Source organism: Coenobita brevimanus, chromosome 96 (genome assembly GCF_032717465.1).
Source record: "Coenobita brevimanus isolate Jiangsu-jjx chromosome 96, ASM3271746v2, whole genome shotgun sequence".
Taxonomy (NCBI): domain Eukaryota; kingdom Metazoa; phylum Arthropoda; class Malacostraca; order Decapoda; family Coenobitidae; genus Coenobita; species Coenobita brevimanus.
The window spans coordinates 18,620,991-18,638,989 of NC_137049.1; the positions used below are offsets into that span (position 1 = coordinate 18,620,991).

At 41.1% G+C, this 17,999-nt stretch overlaps 1 protein-coding gene across 1 annotated transcript in view; it reads left to right on the plus strand.

The window, feature by feature from the left end:
* Positions 1-17,797, plus strand: part of LOC145413478 (zwei Ig domain protein zig-8-like) — a 66,194-nt gene extending 48,397 nt beyond the window's left edge. The window contains exon 7 of the mRNA XM_080283174.1: positions 17,716-17,797. Coding sequence (XP_080139300.1) covers positions 17,716-17,797 — 82 coding nt within the window. The remainder of the gene's footprint in view (positions 1-17,715) is intronic.
* The last annotated feature ends 202 nt before the right edge of the window (positions 17,798-17,999 follow it).

Sequence of the window (17,999 nt, forward strand, 5' to 3'; positions counted from 1 at the left end):
ACATAGGAAAACTTGTGATGAGTGGTGGTGGTGGTGGTGGTGGTGGTGAGATGCGGCGTCATGTGGTTCTGACAATCAAAATCCATATTCAGACACAACCCCGAACATCATTTTTTTTTTATATAACCGAAACTTTTTTTTTTTTTTTTTTTTGCTGTTCCATACACATGTTAACATACCACCCACCCATTCAACCATCTACAGGTATACCTCACTTTAACATGGCACCAGTCTGATTCCCTTGCTCACCTTTACCGTCTATCTATCCTTTACTATCTGTCCTAACGCCATCTCTTGCTTTCCTCTCCTCTTCCCTACATTTCCTCTCATTCTCCCTCTATTTCTTTCCCTTGCATCCTTCTTCCTCTCTCCTTCCCTCTTTCTCTCTCATTCTCTAATCTCTCTCCCTTTCAACACCCAGCAGCAACCTGGATAAAACAAATATAGTATGACCTAAAAATTAATGACAACAAGAGCTAAGTTTCCAGTAAGGCGATTAGGCCTCAATGAACTGCTTAATAAGTAATGTGTCTCTAAGAGCTTTACCCAGTACTGCCCATTCTCCCCTTTCTTTTATCCCCTCTCACATTTTTCCTCCCATTCCTCCACTCACTTCTCTTACTACCATATTCTGTTCTTTCATCTTTCTCTTCCCATCCCCCTCCTCCACTCTCTCTTCAATTTCTCCTTCCATTCCACTCCTCCACTTCCTATTATCCTCCTGCTCCTCCTCCTCGCATTCCTCCAACTCTCACATTAACCATTTCAACTTCCCTCTCTGTTACCCTATTACCCCCCTCTTTCATCTTTCCCTTCTCTCTCTCTCTCTCTCTCTCTCTCTCTCTCTCTCTCTCTCTCTCTCTCTCTCTCTCGCATTATCTTTCCTACTCCCAGTCTCCTACCATTTCCACTCCCATTCTGCCTCTCCCTCCCCAACTCTCACTGCTGTTTCACTCTAACTTTAAATCCTCCTCTTCCTCGCTCTCATTTCCCCTCCCCTGCTCCCGCTCCAACTCTCATTCCCATTCCTCTTCTCCCTCTCACTCTCGCGTTCAGTCTCCCCTTCTCTCTCTCTCTCTCTCTCTCTCTCTCTCTCTCTCTCTCTCTCTCTGTCGTTCCACTTTCTATTCCCCATCTCTCTCCCTGTTTTTCCTCTCTTCCTCTCACAATCACACCCATTCTCACTCTCCTTCCCTCTCTTCCTCCTTTCACCTCCATTTCCTCTCTCTCACCCTCTCTCACTCTCATTCCTAACCCCATTCTCATTCTCCCTTTCCCACTTACACTTCCAGCTCAACTCGCACTCTCCCTCTCCCTCTCTCAACATCACGAGAAGTTTACGAGACTTGAAGACGGGTGGAGAGAGAGAGAGAGAGAGAGAGAGAGAGAGAGAAAGAGAGAGAGAGTGAGAATTTTATATATATATATATATATATATATATATAAATAAACTTTTCCATCTCTACAGCAGCAAAGCCATCTGTCCAAGTGTTTTATTTCCCAGTATCGTGATCACTCACATAGATGAACACCATATTTCACCCACCCATCTGTCTGTCTATCTATACAACTATATATCTACCTATCTATTTATCTATCTATCCATCCACCTTGCACTTCCCTCTCTTTATTCGTATCCCCTTTTACTCGGCATTACTCTCCTCTTGCTTCTCCTCCACCCCCTTTTCCCTTTCCCTATTAATCTTCTGTTTACCTACCTATCACTATGTATACATTCATTCGTCTGTCTGTCCCTTCTCTCTCCCTTTTCTCCCCTCCTTCCGTCCCCCTCTTCCTTTCCCCTCCCCCTCCCTTCACACTCTCATTTCTCATTCCTTCTGCTCTTTCCCCTCTTTCCCTTTCCCGCTCTCCCTCTTCCTCTTCCTCCTTCGTGATTAATCAAATGGATGAACACAATTTCAGCATGCGGGTATAATTAACTCATCCATCCATCCATCTATTCATTAATTAATATCTGCACCTATCTATCGATCTATCTATCAATTCTCTACCTATCTATCTATCTATCACTTCCCCTTCCCTTCTTTTCCCTCCAACCTGCTGTACTAAAACGAAGGATCGCGATACTATGTAGGGATCAAATCTCATCTATTTACCCATCTATCTACCTATCCATCCATCTATCACTATCTATCCATCCATTAATCTATCCAACCATCTCTCCACTTTTTTCTCAAACAGGCAACATCGCTCCCCTGACTATCCTACTATTCCCAGGACGAACGAGGAACTATTAATTTACGGTGAGGGTGTTGTAAATCATGCGTCCTTCCCTCACGCCCTCCCCCCCGCAATCCGTCACACATGCCCTCTCACTTCCCAGGATGAACGGAGGCATTAAAACTGATTTGACGGTTGAAACGAGGATGCGTATACCAAGACATACATATATAGATAACCATACGCATGTATTTACACACACACACACACACACACACACACACACACACACGGGGGGGTAGGGGGGAGGTAGAAACGTATGCAGATAAACAAACGTACAATCAAACACAAACAGAATTACAGACACCAAAGAGCAATAACTTTAAAACAGATATCCTCACTCCTTCCTCCCTACCTGCACATAATTCCTCCCGGCACAGACAGGCAGAAAAAGACACAGATAGATATATAGGCGGAATGACAGGCAGACAGAGAGAAAGATGGACATGTAAACAGAAAGACAGGTAAACAGAGAGACATACAGAGATTGGAGAAGAGACAGAAAATAACAGACACACAGACACAACGATATCCACCAGAAAGCAATACCTTTTAGCCAGATTTCCACACTCCTTCCTCTCCACCTGCACCTAATTCCTCTGGGCAGAATTTTGGGAGGGCGTGAAGAGACAGAGAAGAAAATATATTACACCCGGGGAAGAGAAAACTTTAAGCTGTCCTTCAAGCCAAAAAAATTTACGGTCGGTTTCTTGGAACATCAGATAATATGGCTTTTTTGCAGCATGGGGTGGAGGGGTGCGTGGGATGGAATGTGTGTGTGTGTGTGTGTGTGTGTGTGTGTGTGTGTGTGTGTGTGTGTGTGTGTGTGTGTGTGTGTGTGTGTGTGTGTGTGTGTGTGTGTGTGTGTGTGTGTGTGTTTGAGAGAGAGAGAGAGAGAGAGAGAGAGAGAGAGAGAGAGAGAGAAAGAAAGAGAGAGAGAGAAGGGGGAGGGGGCTGCAAGGACTGACTGGTAAAGGAAGGATGAAGGGAATCATGATAAGTGAAGTAAAGTGACAGAGTGAAGGGTGATGCACGGGAGGAAAAAAGCAGAGAGAGAGAGAGAGAGAGAGAGAGAGAGAGAAAGAAAGAGGTATTAACTAACATAATAAAGTAGACTGTAATGTACACCCTTCTACAAATTATGACACTGAAATGACACCGAAATGAATACGTATATTACAGAACTGGATATTAATAATCACTCGATGAGAAGGAGAAAGAAGGGAAAGAGAAGAGAAAAATGCAGTTAATGGATGTGGGTGGAGCAGAAGAGGGATTAATAAAACGAATAAAAGAAAGAAGTGATTCATGATTAGATGTGGAAATAAGAAACAGCATGCAAAGAAAGAGAGAATAGGAAGAGAGGAAAAGGAAATGACAGAATATTTAGGAAGGAGTGGAACAGTGATGGGTAAAGTGGAATGAACAGCAGAACTGAAAAAGGTGATTCATGAGTAATTACCTATGGAACCGCACCTTCCCACTAAACAGAATTATTATATTGTTGTAATTCTTCCTTATAAATACTGCAATATCAAGATACACTTATTTTCATACAGACTCTCACCAACACGCAAGCACAGGCACTAAGCATCCAAAAATTAACATACATAAATCAGAATTATACGCCACAAGATTCTAGAATACAGTTTTAAGCAGCAAGGACACACACACACACACACACACACACACACACACACACACACACACACACACACACACACACACACACACACACACACACACACAAAACCAAAGCACACAACACAAAGCAGAACATTAGCACACAAAAGCGACCTCAACTGGCACACCCACACACAAGAGAGCACAATACCATATGAGGAGATGAGCAAGCAGACAGAGAAAAGCTGAGGGAGAAAGCAGAAAGAGAAGGACGCAGAGATGGGCTTAAAGCGGGAGTGTAAGCAGACAGGGGTAAGCAGAGAAAAGAAAGCAGGCAGAGAAACAGGAAAACAGAGATGGAAGTAAGATATACAAGAGATGGAAGCAGAGAAATAAGAGGACAGTGATATAAACAGATTGATCTCAGCAGACAGGGAAGGAAGCAAAAGCAATGCGAGCACAGATACAGAGGGAAAATAAAAAACTGAAACAGACAGAGATGCTGAAAGACAAAAGTTCATGCAGAGTTAGGAACAAAATGGCACACTTAAAAGCAAACAGAAACGAGAGAGATGCTTTTCAATCTGCCACATTGTCTAGTTCAGTGCAACGAATAGTCAGTTAAGTTACTAGTAATCATCCCTCATACCTCACACACCATCTCCTTCTCTGTTCTATTCTTTCCACCTCTCTCTTCATCAATTAACTAAATAGCAAGCCCATCAATTTTTTCCATCTGAAGCTTTTTCTAGCTGAGTGAAAGTCCATATGTCACTGTAAACCCTCACGCTCTCATCACTGCAACATTAAATGCCCACCATGCTCAGTAATCCTGTTAATGGCATAAACGGATTTCATGATTACCCCGAATATTATATTGAGTTACGGATGGGTAGGGGTATGGGGAGGCGTAGGGGGATACAGACTATATAGATATGGTATTTGTGTGTGTGTGAGTTTGATGGTTTGCCAGTTTTTGTGTGAATAAATTGATTATGCATGTATATTGGGTCAAGTATGACTGTGTATTAATTGCCCTGTGGATATACCTGCGGGTTAGGTTGGAGACAGAATATACAGGGCAGGGGTGGCAGGTAGGGGGACGGACTGTATGTTATACGAGTAAGTGAATTGATTATGCATATATATTTCATCAAGTATACGTGCGAATTAATTGCTTATGGATATATTATGCGTGGGGGTCAGCTTGGTTCACTAGATTAACAAATAGGGGTAAAATGGACAATGAAATTCAGGTTTATTGCGATCGGAAGATAAAACGAATAACAAACATAAAATATTTCCATCAACTAATTATGTACTACAGTACAGTATAATAGCTACTGTGTGAGCATGTATTTTGATATACTGTACATACATATCCTTAAGGCATTATGATCTAATTATATCACAGAAATAAAGAGTAAGAAGTAAAGATAAAGAGATCAAGAAATACCACTCTTAAAGCTTTCAATGCGATATGCTAAGTTCCATTTAACGTATTTCACTTGTGCCTTCTTTTCTTCACCTTTTTATCCTTTTTGTCTCCCTTTTGCACTTGCTCCCTCTCTCCCTCCTACAATATCTTCCAGTTCTCTCCACCTCCTTTTTTTTTTCCTTTTCTTTCCCACCGTTTCATTTCTTTTTCTTCGCGTCCTTTTACAATCCCCTGATATATTTTCTCTCTCTCGTTTTCATCCCTCTCCAGCTCCTACATATTTGGTTATCCTCCTCCTTTCCTTTCTTTCCTCCTACACTCATTCTTTCTTTTCTCCCTTCTCGTTTTTTTTTTTCATCTCTAATTTCCTTTCTTCCCTCCACAACTTAATATTCCTCTGTTTCTCCTCTCTCGACAAAACTAACTACTGTAACTAAAAAATACCCATCATCTCCACTGTAAAAATTATAAAGAAAAACAATAGGTTACCAATCACTTCTACTGTGATGCGACAGGGATATCACATTCAGATCTAGTGTTACTGTATTAGTGGTGGTGTTTGTATGACGTATTGGTGTCGCTATATAGATGCGCAATGAACCTGGTGATATAGAATTCAAATCCATAAAGTGTCCCCTACAGTTCCCAACCTACTGTTCTACCCACTCTGCCATCACCTCCTGGTACATCTCGCCTTCCTTCTTCGTCTGCCTCCTTATCTTTATTCCTTTCCTAGCTTTCTCTTATCAGCCTTTATTCACCTTTTCTCTTTTATTCCATTGTCTTGTTTCTTATTTTCCCCATTCATCTTCCTACTTCACTCTTCTCTCCTTTTCATTTTGTCCCTCTTGCCATTCTCTTTCAGCACTCTTCCATTTTACCTTTCTCAGTTCCCTCTTTTTACCTTTCTAGACTTCCCTCTTCTTTCCCCCCACCCCCTTTCATTTACCCTCGCCCAGTTCTCTTCTTCCACGTTGTATTTTCTATCACTTTGTCTTTTTCATCTTTTCCTCTCCCTCTCTTGGTCCATTTCATCTTCTACCTTACTTTTTTTTTATTATCCTATTGTCTTCCTTTTACTGCCTTCCCCCTCTTTCTCCATTTCAACAGCTGACCATCATTCTTCCATGTTCCTGTTGTTTCATCCGTCCTCTTCCTTGCTTCTTCTCATCTGCTTCGGTCTTCCTATTCACTGACACCATTTCTCTCTCCCCTGTTGCTGTTCCTTCTTTGCTCAATATCCTCTCCTAGTTCGTCCACTCTCCTATCATTTCCTTTATCCTTCCCCTCTGCTTCTTCTCATTTCCTCACTTCCTACTCTTTCTCCCCTGTTCCCTCTCTCCCCCTTCTCGGTGTCTTACTATCATTCTCATATTCTCTCACAACTTCCTTTGTCCTTTCCCTGTGCTCCTTCTCATCTCCTGCTCTCAATTCTACTCTTTCCTCCCTGTTCCCTCTCTCTCTCTTCTCAGTATCATTCCATCATTCACTTACTCCCCCACCATTTCCTTCATCCTTTCCTTCTGCTCCTCCTCGTCTCCTCTTTTCCTTCCACTTCTTTGGCTTAAACACTCACATTCACACTGCCAGGCTCACAAAGGGACCAATGGAGCGTTCATAATCACAAATTCACTTCTACTGACGCAAATACCCAAAACCGCATTCTCATACACCTGCACGTACACACCTTCAGTACACGCACATAACCTCACACACACACACACACACACACACACACACACACACACACACACACACACACACACAGAATCACACTGAAAGGGTCAAAACAGCCATAGCCACCACTCTGCATCATCACCACACGTCCACAAATAGACATCATTAATTGATCCCCCACAGATGGCCCACTCATTGCTCTCTCTCTCTCTCTCTCTCTCTCTCTCTCTCTCTCTCTCTCTCTCTCTCTCTCTCTTAATGGCCTGCTGAAGTCTATACGTAACCCCTCAAATTTAAAAAGTCTCTCCTAAGCTAATATAAGTCTTATGGAAATAACGCAAAAAAAAAAGTGAAGCAACTGACAGCCACTCCCTCCCACCACTTCACTTCGCTCACTCTCATGTACTCCACTTTATCCCTCCATCTCTCTCTCTCTTTTTTTTTTTTTTCGGTCTTCCCCTCCTCACTCTGCAATCATTTTGGCTGAGTGGTCATCGTGTCGTGCCGGTAATTCTGACATCGCCGGCTCCAGTGCTCAATGTGCATGTAATGAGGTGCATATAAGCCCACGCAGCAACATGGCAAGCAATTTTTAGCTACATCGAAAGGCGGAGCAATTTTTGAGTCCGTTTCAATGTATCCATCTTTATGTATCCGTGTTAATAAAATCTCATGAGTGCCTGACCCCGTTTTGTATGCATATATCTTTACGTGTGTACTCTACGTTAACAAAATCTAATGAATGCCTGACCCGACTTACATGAAAACGAGCACATGTGTGGGTATGGGAAGAAGTGACGAGATTCTTTTTTATGCTCGTCAATCAAAGGTCAAGGTCAAAATCAAAGTACAAGGTCAAGGTCATAGTCAACGTCAAGCTTCGGGCGCGGCGTCTCTGTCCTATGTGAGATTCCTGCCTGGTTTACTTTGTCCGACTCTGGCCACTGATTGCACGATTTGTTCTCCGATGCCCAGCCGTCTCCTTACGTTTCATAAACCTTCATACATAACCACTTTGGCACACTTCCCACAGTCCATAGTTAAATCATTCAGGGCTAGTGTGATGGTAACAGCGGGGATATTTCTATACGTCAATGAGTCCTGTGAAAGCTTAGTAAAATGCTTTAACAAAAGTCTCATCACCAAGCTCTTCCCTGCCCCAGCCCGGGATCCAACCAGCCTCCTTTCACACAACAAATTATTTCTTGGTCTCCTTAGTTCCGTCGCTGACTACCATCCCATGACGCCGGGGTTCGATTCCAGCCTCTGCAATCAGTTTGTCGAGCTTCGTTTCAATCATTACATGTGTATTTATGTAATTCTTGTTCGTATTCTAAGCCATTTTCGAAATATCGCAACACTTTGTCCTTAAAAATTTATTCTGCACAATATATCTCAACACCTACGTCTGTGTTAATTATTCAAACCACGTCAATAATGAAAAGCTTTAAATAACAGGCAAGGGAATGTAAAGGTGCAATATGCTTAATAAACCACTGAGGAAAAGGCATTACGAGACCAAGGCCACCTAAAATATTATATCAAAAAAATGTATCAGAATGTAAACGTGAAGTATGCAGAATGAATCGCTACGGATGAGGCGTTACGAAAAACATACCACCTAGAATACGGCCCATTCCATGTAACCAACTGTCCATCGACTATTCCGACACTGCAGTTGAAAAATGATTGCATAAAATTCCATTCGTGTCTAAACTTTCTCTACCTAAATATAGGTGTGTGTGTGTGTGTGTGTGTGTGTGTGTGTGTGTGTGTGTGTGTGTGTGTGTGTGTGTGTGTGTGTGTGAGAGAGAGAGAGAGAGAGAGAGAGAGAGAGAGAGAGAGAGAGAGGCTATATTTACAATACATTCGATGACTCATAAAACACTCAACCCCCATCAACACATACAGATAAAAAGTGAATGTGTGTGTGTGTGTGTGTGTGTGTGTGTGTGTGTGTGTGTGTGTGTGTGTGTGTGTGTGTGTGTGTGTGTGTGTGTGTGTGTGTGTGTGTGTGTGTGTGTGTTAATGAGTCATGGGCACTACTCTCTCTCTCTCTCTCTCTCTCTCTCCGATAGGTTCAGTGACCCTAGGTACTCTTTCCCACGAGATCCAGTGCTCATAAAAACAATGCAGATTTTTTTATATGAGTGCACTTTTTTTTTTTAAATCAATATACATACCAGTACTAGTAACGGTGAGAAATATACTTTAAAAAATATCATCATCATCACCATCATCAACATCACCATCATCATCATCATCCTCATCACCATCATCATCATCACCATCATCATCACAAACATCATCATCATCATCATCATCATCATCATCATCATCATCATCATCACAAACATCACCATCATCATCATCACCATCATCATCATCATCCTCATCACCATCATCATCATCACCATCATCATCATCACCATCATCATCACAAACATCATCATCATCATCATCATCATCATCATCATCATCATCACCGTCATCATCATCATCATCATCATCTCTTAAGCCTTGATTCTAAATATTTTATCAATGCCATAGGAAGGATGTACGAGTAATAAGAGGAAAAGGGAAACACAAAAAATAAACATTAATATCATCACCCTCTTGCCGGTCTACTGCTGTTACGAGTAACATTCTCTCTCTCTCTCTCTCTCTCTCTCTCTCTCTCTCTCTCTCTCTCTCTCTCTCTCTCTCTCTCTCTCTCTCTCTCTCTCAACCCAAGAGATAGTACCTCCCCAAGACATACTGAGACAAATGTACGAGTGTCGATGTAAAGAAACAGAATAGCCTGGTAAAACAGTGGAAATGTGGAGTGGAATGGCTTTAGGGGGATTTACGGACGATTTACAGGCGATTAAACGACGATTTAGATTTTAGTAGCAGGGAGAATACGAACTTCGCGTAGACCCTTTTTTTTCTTAATCCAGCTTTCTCTCTTTCTACTTCCTTCTCACACACTATGTAAGTCGGCCGCTACAACTCGTAAACACATCAATACTTGTTCCAATAGCAATACTTCTCCCTTACCTCGTAGCAACATTCCAAGCAATAATTCTCCCTTACTTCCTAGCAACATTCCAAGCAATAATTCTCCCCTACTTCCTGGCAACACTCCTAGCAATAATTCCTTCCAAGCAATATTCCTAGCAATAATTCCCCTTCGTTCCGCTGTACTGAATGGGACTAACACGCCGTCTACATGAAGCTGTCTTTTGGCTGCCTGTTATTTACTCCAGCATTTCTCTATTTTTGTAGCGTAATCCTCTCAGAAAACTGGGAAAATATATATATGAATGTTCTGAAGTGCTCTGGCCATGTGAAGGGAGCAGAGAATGAGAGACTGACTAGGAGAGTGAATGAAAGCTAGGTGGGTGGAAGGAATGGAATTGGGAAAGGGAGATCGAGAACAAGATGGGAAATTAAGCGAGAGACTGACTAGAAGAGTATCAGTGTGAGTTAGTTGGATGAAAAAAGGTAGGAAGAAATAAAATAAAGTGGGGGAATTAATGGAGTGAACTAAGACAGACTGACTAGAAAGGTGTGTATGAAGGTGATGTGATCAAATGGAGGAGAGGAAGACAGAGAGCAAAATTTAAAGATAAGCACACACACACACACACACACACACACAAACACAGAGGAGAGGAGAGGAGAGAAATAATGTCGTGACCACGTTCTTACATCATTCAGTAAATAATCCCCTTAATATCGGCTCTTGAATGGCATCGACTTAATCGGGTTTGTCGGGGAATTACCGCAGTTTATTCCCTGCTGGATAACTGTTAACTTTAATTCATATGACATCAATACTATATCACTGTGTGCCACCGCTCATTTATCATTAATGTCACAGCCCTCACTACTCGCCATTATTATCATCATCATTATCAAAACTCTCATTACTTGTCCCAACTTCATTTATTATTTCAGTCACGGCTATCACCATCATCATCATCATCATTAACACCCTAGTCCACTTATAACAATCATAATCCTTTTCCTCATTAGCATCTTCACCTTATTTCCACCTATTAACCCTTTCCCATTAATCATTCAAACACTATTTTCCGCAATTACCTAACCCCATTTCCCATTAGTATAAAATCAGAATCCAAGTACAATAGTAGCCCCTGGTTCATCTATAACGTGAATCCAGTGGACTGCAGTCTGAAACTGTCCTTCTCCTACAGTCCTCTATCCTTCTTTTGGGGGACAGGGAGTTGAGGGATGTCTACAAAACCGGGTAGCGAGGCCGCATGGTTATATCGGTGCCACCACATGAAGGCGTCCCTCTTCACCACACAGATACAGTAACAAACATAAACAGGCACAACTATCATCAAACTATCCAGCACAATGGGCAACACACCCACTCACTCGTCATTCAAGCCTTCAAACACTCATTATTCCTTTTGACAGCTCCTATCAATAGTTTTCCCCACAAATTCCAAACATTTATAAAGTGGCAATCATTCCCGAAAACAACATCGCCATTATCAGTATTACCATCGGCGTCATTGTCATCATCATCTCCACTGTCATCAACATCACCATCATCATCATTATCATGTTTTCTTGGACAATGGACGTCCTTCTAAAATCCTCCTCCTCATCATCATCATCATCATCACCATCAACATCATCGTCATGTTTTATTAAGCAATGGACGTCCTATTAAAATTATCATCATCATGTTTTATTAGGCAATGGATCTCCTTCTGAAATCATCATCATTATCATCATCATTATCAAGTTACATTACAGCCATCACAATAACTAGCTGAGGCCACCGAGTTCCGGGCAATATTTCCCCCACAATTACACAGCAGTTACTGTAATCAGCAGTAATGCCCTCATTAACATCATCATCATCATCATCATTATCATTCTGGCGTAATTAACAGCTTTATTTTTATCACTAGTTCCTTCAGTTTTGCCTCTCTCTCTCTCTCTCTCATTACAGCCCCGATCAACCACACTCAGGCCAAGCTCGTCACTGCATCAATTATTCAACGCCCAGCAAAAAAACACAAAACCTAATCTCTTCAACCAAACACAATCCCACTTTTTTTTTACCGATCTCCTGACTGGCTTATGTCCCAGCATGATGAGATAAAATAGACTGGCAGTAGATGGAACATAATTTAAACCCCTAATTCCCTTGACGTAGATTTTTGCTTTTTTCTTCTACCCCTAGAAGATTTCATATAGCTATAATGGTAGGTGGGGGCGCTCACCATCCACTCACTCGATGTTGTGCTACTCTCGGATGCCTGACATTTCCTCTCTTCCTTCCTCTTCTGTCTCTCTTTCCTTCATTCTCTCTTCTTCCCGCTGTCTACGGGTGACTCTACACTGAGTGACAAGCCAAATGGTTTCCTGTGTACCAGGAAAGCATTTAATACGCCGGGTGGATGACGCCTGGTGGTTTAGTGGGTAATTAAGGCGCTCCAATCGGATTGAGCAGGTGAAGGTTTATATCCAAGGGATGGTTGGGGTTAACTGCTCACGTAATGACACTCACGGATGAGTGAGGCTGGTCACTCTCATCTTAAATGCCTAGCCCCGGCCTCCTACGCTCCTCATGGGGCAACACTGGATTAAACGATGAATGAATCAATGAATGATGTAAAAATGTTAAGTAAAGGGGCAAACGAAGGATTTAGTCAAGTCCTCCATTTCGAAAATTCATAGTTTTCACATTATTCTTACCTTCTCTCCTGCCTTCCCTCTCTTCAGACCTTTCCTTCTCCCATTCCCCCAACATGGGCATCTCCAAGTAACAAGGTTTGGCCCTGCCCTCTACTATGACCTGTCCTTTTCTCTTTCTTTCCCCTCCTCCCTTCTCCTCTTCTTTCTCTTCTCTTCCTTTCCTTTTAAACCTCCCTTCCCTACTTTTTCTCTCTGTGCACACTCCATTTCCTTCACTCCCTGCCCTTCGGCTCTCCTATACTTTTCCTCTTCTTCTCTCTCTGCTCCTCTTCCTTCTTTCTCTTTCCCTTCAGACCCTTCCTTCCCTACTTCCACACCACATCGGCAGCCCCAGGTAACAAATTGGCCCCGTTTTCCCCTCTTCTTCCTTCTCCTTCTCTTCCCTCTTCTCCCTCTCGTCTCTTGCCTCAAGACCACTCTTCCATATTCGCACTCTGTTCACAGCCTCACTATATTTTCACCTCTTCAGCCTGTCTCCTCCCTTTTTATTTTTCATCCACTAACATCACTTCTTTCATTCCCTCCTCTCACCTTCTCCTCTCTCCCCTTCAGGCCTTTCCTTCCCTACGTCTCTCCACATGGGCAGCCCCCAGTACCAAGGTTTGGCCCTGCCCTCTACTCAATTACCCTGCGAGAATCAAGTTATAATTGATACAGGATTGTGCCGAGGGGATTACTGCATACACCAACACCATTACAGCGTCTCTACACACATGGCGGTGCACGTGGCAGATGCTTAGTGCTAGAGAAATGTACAAGAATATCAGTCTAACTCCTTCACTACCATTACTTTCATTTTTATTGCAGACTCTCGTTGCTTTATATACCTCAGGAAAGTTTTACTTGGCTTATGGGAGACTTTTTGACCTGAAGGGATTAGATACAGATTTCGTTAACCTCTTTGAGCAGTTTCCCTACAGTTGAATAAAATCGTCTGTCTGGAACAAATTAACATAAAATTGATAAAGAATTCTGCCAAGTGACGAAATGCACAAACAAACACCATTACAGCGACTCTGTGCACATGGCGGTGCACGTGGCAGATGCTTATTTCTTCAGAACACGAATATCAACACGAACCTATTTGGCCAAGATATTCCTGCTGCTCCACTGCGATAATATTTAGCTTATGAACAACCTCTCGCTGTAAGCACCATAATGGAGGCTATTTCTCCGCCGTCTGGACCTGGCGAGGATAAAGTGAAGAAGGCGTCACCGTGCTAAAGTGGTCAGATGTTTACACCTGACGTCACGGCCGAACAAAGGAATCGCTCGATACTCAATGGAAGGCCAGATGTGCCAGTAGTCATAACAACAAATATTCTATTAGATAATTACATTCACACTCATTTCTGGTCATTAAATTAGCCTCCTGAATAATGAAAAATATAGTAATCTTCAGTTTTCATGTCCCCATTATTTTTACCCATATATATAACCACGATCCTAACTGGATTTACTGTCTCACTGGAATAGTTAAATCCTACATACACTGCTGAACAGGGCCTTGGCTTGACCAAATACTGCAGCGTGGATCTTGAGGAAGAGCAACTTCCAGGTTAAGCCTGAGGAATAATTTGTGTGCTGAAGCCTTGCAAGGACGAGACTGGACCAAAGTTTCCTCAGTTCAGCCTCCCCGCAACAACACAATAAATACATGATGATAAGCAAAGGCAACTGAACTCTCACAATGATGATAAAAGAACGTACCGAGTTTACGCGTATACGTGGCAAACATTTAAAAGTAAAGAATAAACTTTGGGTGTCGGGAATATACTTCATCATCATCATCATCATCATCATCATCATCATCACCACCCAATTCTTCACTGTCCCATCAGAAGCATAGGAACCCGGGACTACATTCCTCAGTCCAGATGTTTAAGGCAAGAATGACCAGTTGCTCTTCCATGAGTGTCATTTGTGACCAATAAACCCCCATCACAAGTCAGATTTCAACCCTCGTGGGATACAACTGTTTGGAGCACCTTAAGCTACTAAGATCACCAGGCCTCTATTCTTTTTAACAATCATTTATAATTAATGCATGAATTCAGTGCCGCCTGGAATATATACATATAATAATAAGCCCCACAGTTTACAGTCCACCGGAATAATTATTACACATTCATGATTCTCTGTCACCATTACCAACAGAATATTACCCAGGTACCAATATACAATGGCGTATTTTGATATTTTATACTACCCATTACATGTGACGTACCATGATACCAGTAAATATTCTCGTGGTGTGTCTAAATGACTGCAGTAACTAAAGTGTATATTTTAGCCACTTTAATCCAACGCCGCACTTTTTTTTTCTATTTTCCCTTTTTTTTTTTTTTCACATCACGAGGGATTTTTCGAACAAATGGAGTTGGATACAGTCCTCAATAAACCTTTCACTACTACAGGTCTCCCCAAAACCAAATAAAAACGTCTACTATAATCAAGAACTAAATAAAAACGACGTACTTCAAGTAGTTTCAATTCAATATTTAAATGATATAAACAACATGGGGTAATATGCAAAATTCTTGCTAGTTTGGATTTTCTAGTACATCTTGCTTATCAATCGGTCTCTAACTACAGCACGTCAGTATTATCATCGGTGGTAGGCATACAGTTCATCTCGGTAGTGAAAAGACACAACACAAATGTACACTATAATATCTAGGCGTAATGTGAAAAATAAATCGAAAAGAAAGAAGAGTTAAGAAAGCTTCCTCAGGGGACAAGACAGCAGCCTTTGTTCTCCCACATACAAATCACAATAGTATATAGGTGCAATGTGAAAATAAATCTATAAGAAAGAGGGGTTAAGAGAGCTTCCTCAGGCGACAAGAGTGCCTTCCTTGTTCTTCCACGGACAAATCACAACAAAAGACCCGGAACACTGTGTAAAACGCATGAGGTGTGTGGAAGTGCCCATTAGTTGCGGCAAACAGATGGCACGCCTTCGGTGAATCTTCCTGAGTAGCCCCCAGCACTTACTCTTTCTTAGACACCTAAACTCTTTCACTACGAGGTTCTTTCTACACGACTGAAATGAATCGTCTCATAAATCTATTTATCACCTGCGCTTACTCACAACTTAAGCTTTCTCAGAACCTTAACACTTTCACTACGAGAGGTCCTTGCCAAGCAACCGAAACTATAAAAATCGCCTCATGAATCTCCTTTATTTACTCCCCAGCAGGTACTCATTCTTAAGCTTTCTCTGAACCTAAACTCTTTCACTGCCAGAGGTCCATTCTAAGCTGTAAGAATATCATTTGTTGGTGACAGGAATACATTATGTCGGCATTTTAGCAAGGGCGATATCCTGCTCAGAACATTTTTCTCTTATTGTTTGTATCTTTATTATTTAAGCATTCATCTCATTTAGCTGTTTCTTTACTTATATCAGTATACTTATTTAGCTATGATCTTATTATTTATTGACCTATTTATCTACTTATTTATTTTGCGGGAGGGGATATTCGTGGTATCTATCAGCGATATTTTTACTGTTCCTTCGGCATACAACAGACAGCTTAAGACAATGTCATTAAACTCATGGGCTGGAAAGAATATACAACAAAGATATATATATATATATATATATATATATATATATATATATATATATATATATATATATATATATATATATATATATATATATATGTACGATTTCGCCTATGTTTCAACGTTGTTACTCCCAAGGTCTATTAATACATTATCTTATTCACCCACACATGCTCTCTATTATAATTTCTTAGAACCTGCCTTCCATTTATTTTTCCTCGTCCGTTTTTTTTTTTTTTTTTTTTTGAGAGAGGGTAATTAGGTCTAACCTGCGAGCGTCAATCTTCCTGTTGGCGCCATTACGTCGAGTCACTTGCTAATATACTGACTTTCCAACACAATTACGTTCTTCACTCCCACGACTCTCTCTCTCTCTCTCTCTCTCTCTCTCTCTCTCTCTCACACACACACACACACACACACACACACACACACACACACAAAGCTGAGTGTAACTATCTGGAGCTTACGTGAATTTAAAAAGAAGATATGTCATCATGCTAAGAGAATATTCGTGATTAATTCTAAGTAATTTTGTATGAAGTCTTTTCCACGCTGATTAAAACTGCTTGAAAGAATAGAAGAAAAAAAAAAATAAGCAGGAAGATACAATAATCACACAAAAGGGAGTATTCCACGGTAAACACAAACACCGAGCCAGAACTGTTGCTAACCCTGGTCCTCGTCTATTATGTGGGGGCAGCGACAACTGAATTTCGCTCGCCTGACAACACTTCAAACAAAAATAGCTCTAATGTTTACGGGAAATGGAACATTATCGCTTCACATTAAACCCGTTCATTACGAGGGGAGAGAATCGTCTATAGCTGGTTAGTTTTCACCTGAGGGATCTGGGTCACTCTCACAACTTGATTACTATGTCATGGTTAAGTTAAATTCAGGGAGGTTTAGTTTTGAGGCATGAATGAATCTCCTTGGTTACTGTTCAAATTTGACCTCTAATTCGTCTACACCTAAAACAGATGAAAGGGGTTACGGATCTGAAACTGAACAAATAGTCTGGTGGGAGTTAGAATATACTGTATACATACATACATACATACACACACACACACACACACACACACACACACACACACACACACACACACACACACACTCACATATATATATATATATATATATATATATATATATAATATATTTATCTAGATATACATATATCTATATCTATCTATCTCTCTATCTATATCTATCTATCTATCTATCTATCTATCTATATATATATATATATATATATATATATATATATATATATATATATATATATATATATATTTAGCAGAGGATGAACAGAGGAGTGAATAACAAAATACGTAAATGAAAAATAAATACACCAGATTAAACGTACCTCCATTCATCAACATAAGCTTTGTGGCGAGACTACTGTTAACCTATGACCTCTGTTGTTATTCCAGGTCAGAGATAACGACATATGGGTCGCAAGACACCTGTGAAAATAGTTTTAAAGTTAATGGAAGACAGCAGGCCCGTCGCTAAGCATTAATTCATTGGCTGAGAACTTCGAGCATTGCATTTTATTTCGCCTGATGCTAGTTTATTTTATGTAGCTCAGAAAGTTCACCGCAGCTTGAGAGAGAGAGAGAGAGAGAGAGAGAGAGAGAGAGAGGGGGGGAGCTTATGGTGAATGAGCACTGTCGCAAAGCATGTAAAAAAATAAAATAATAAAAATCATTGACAG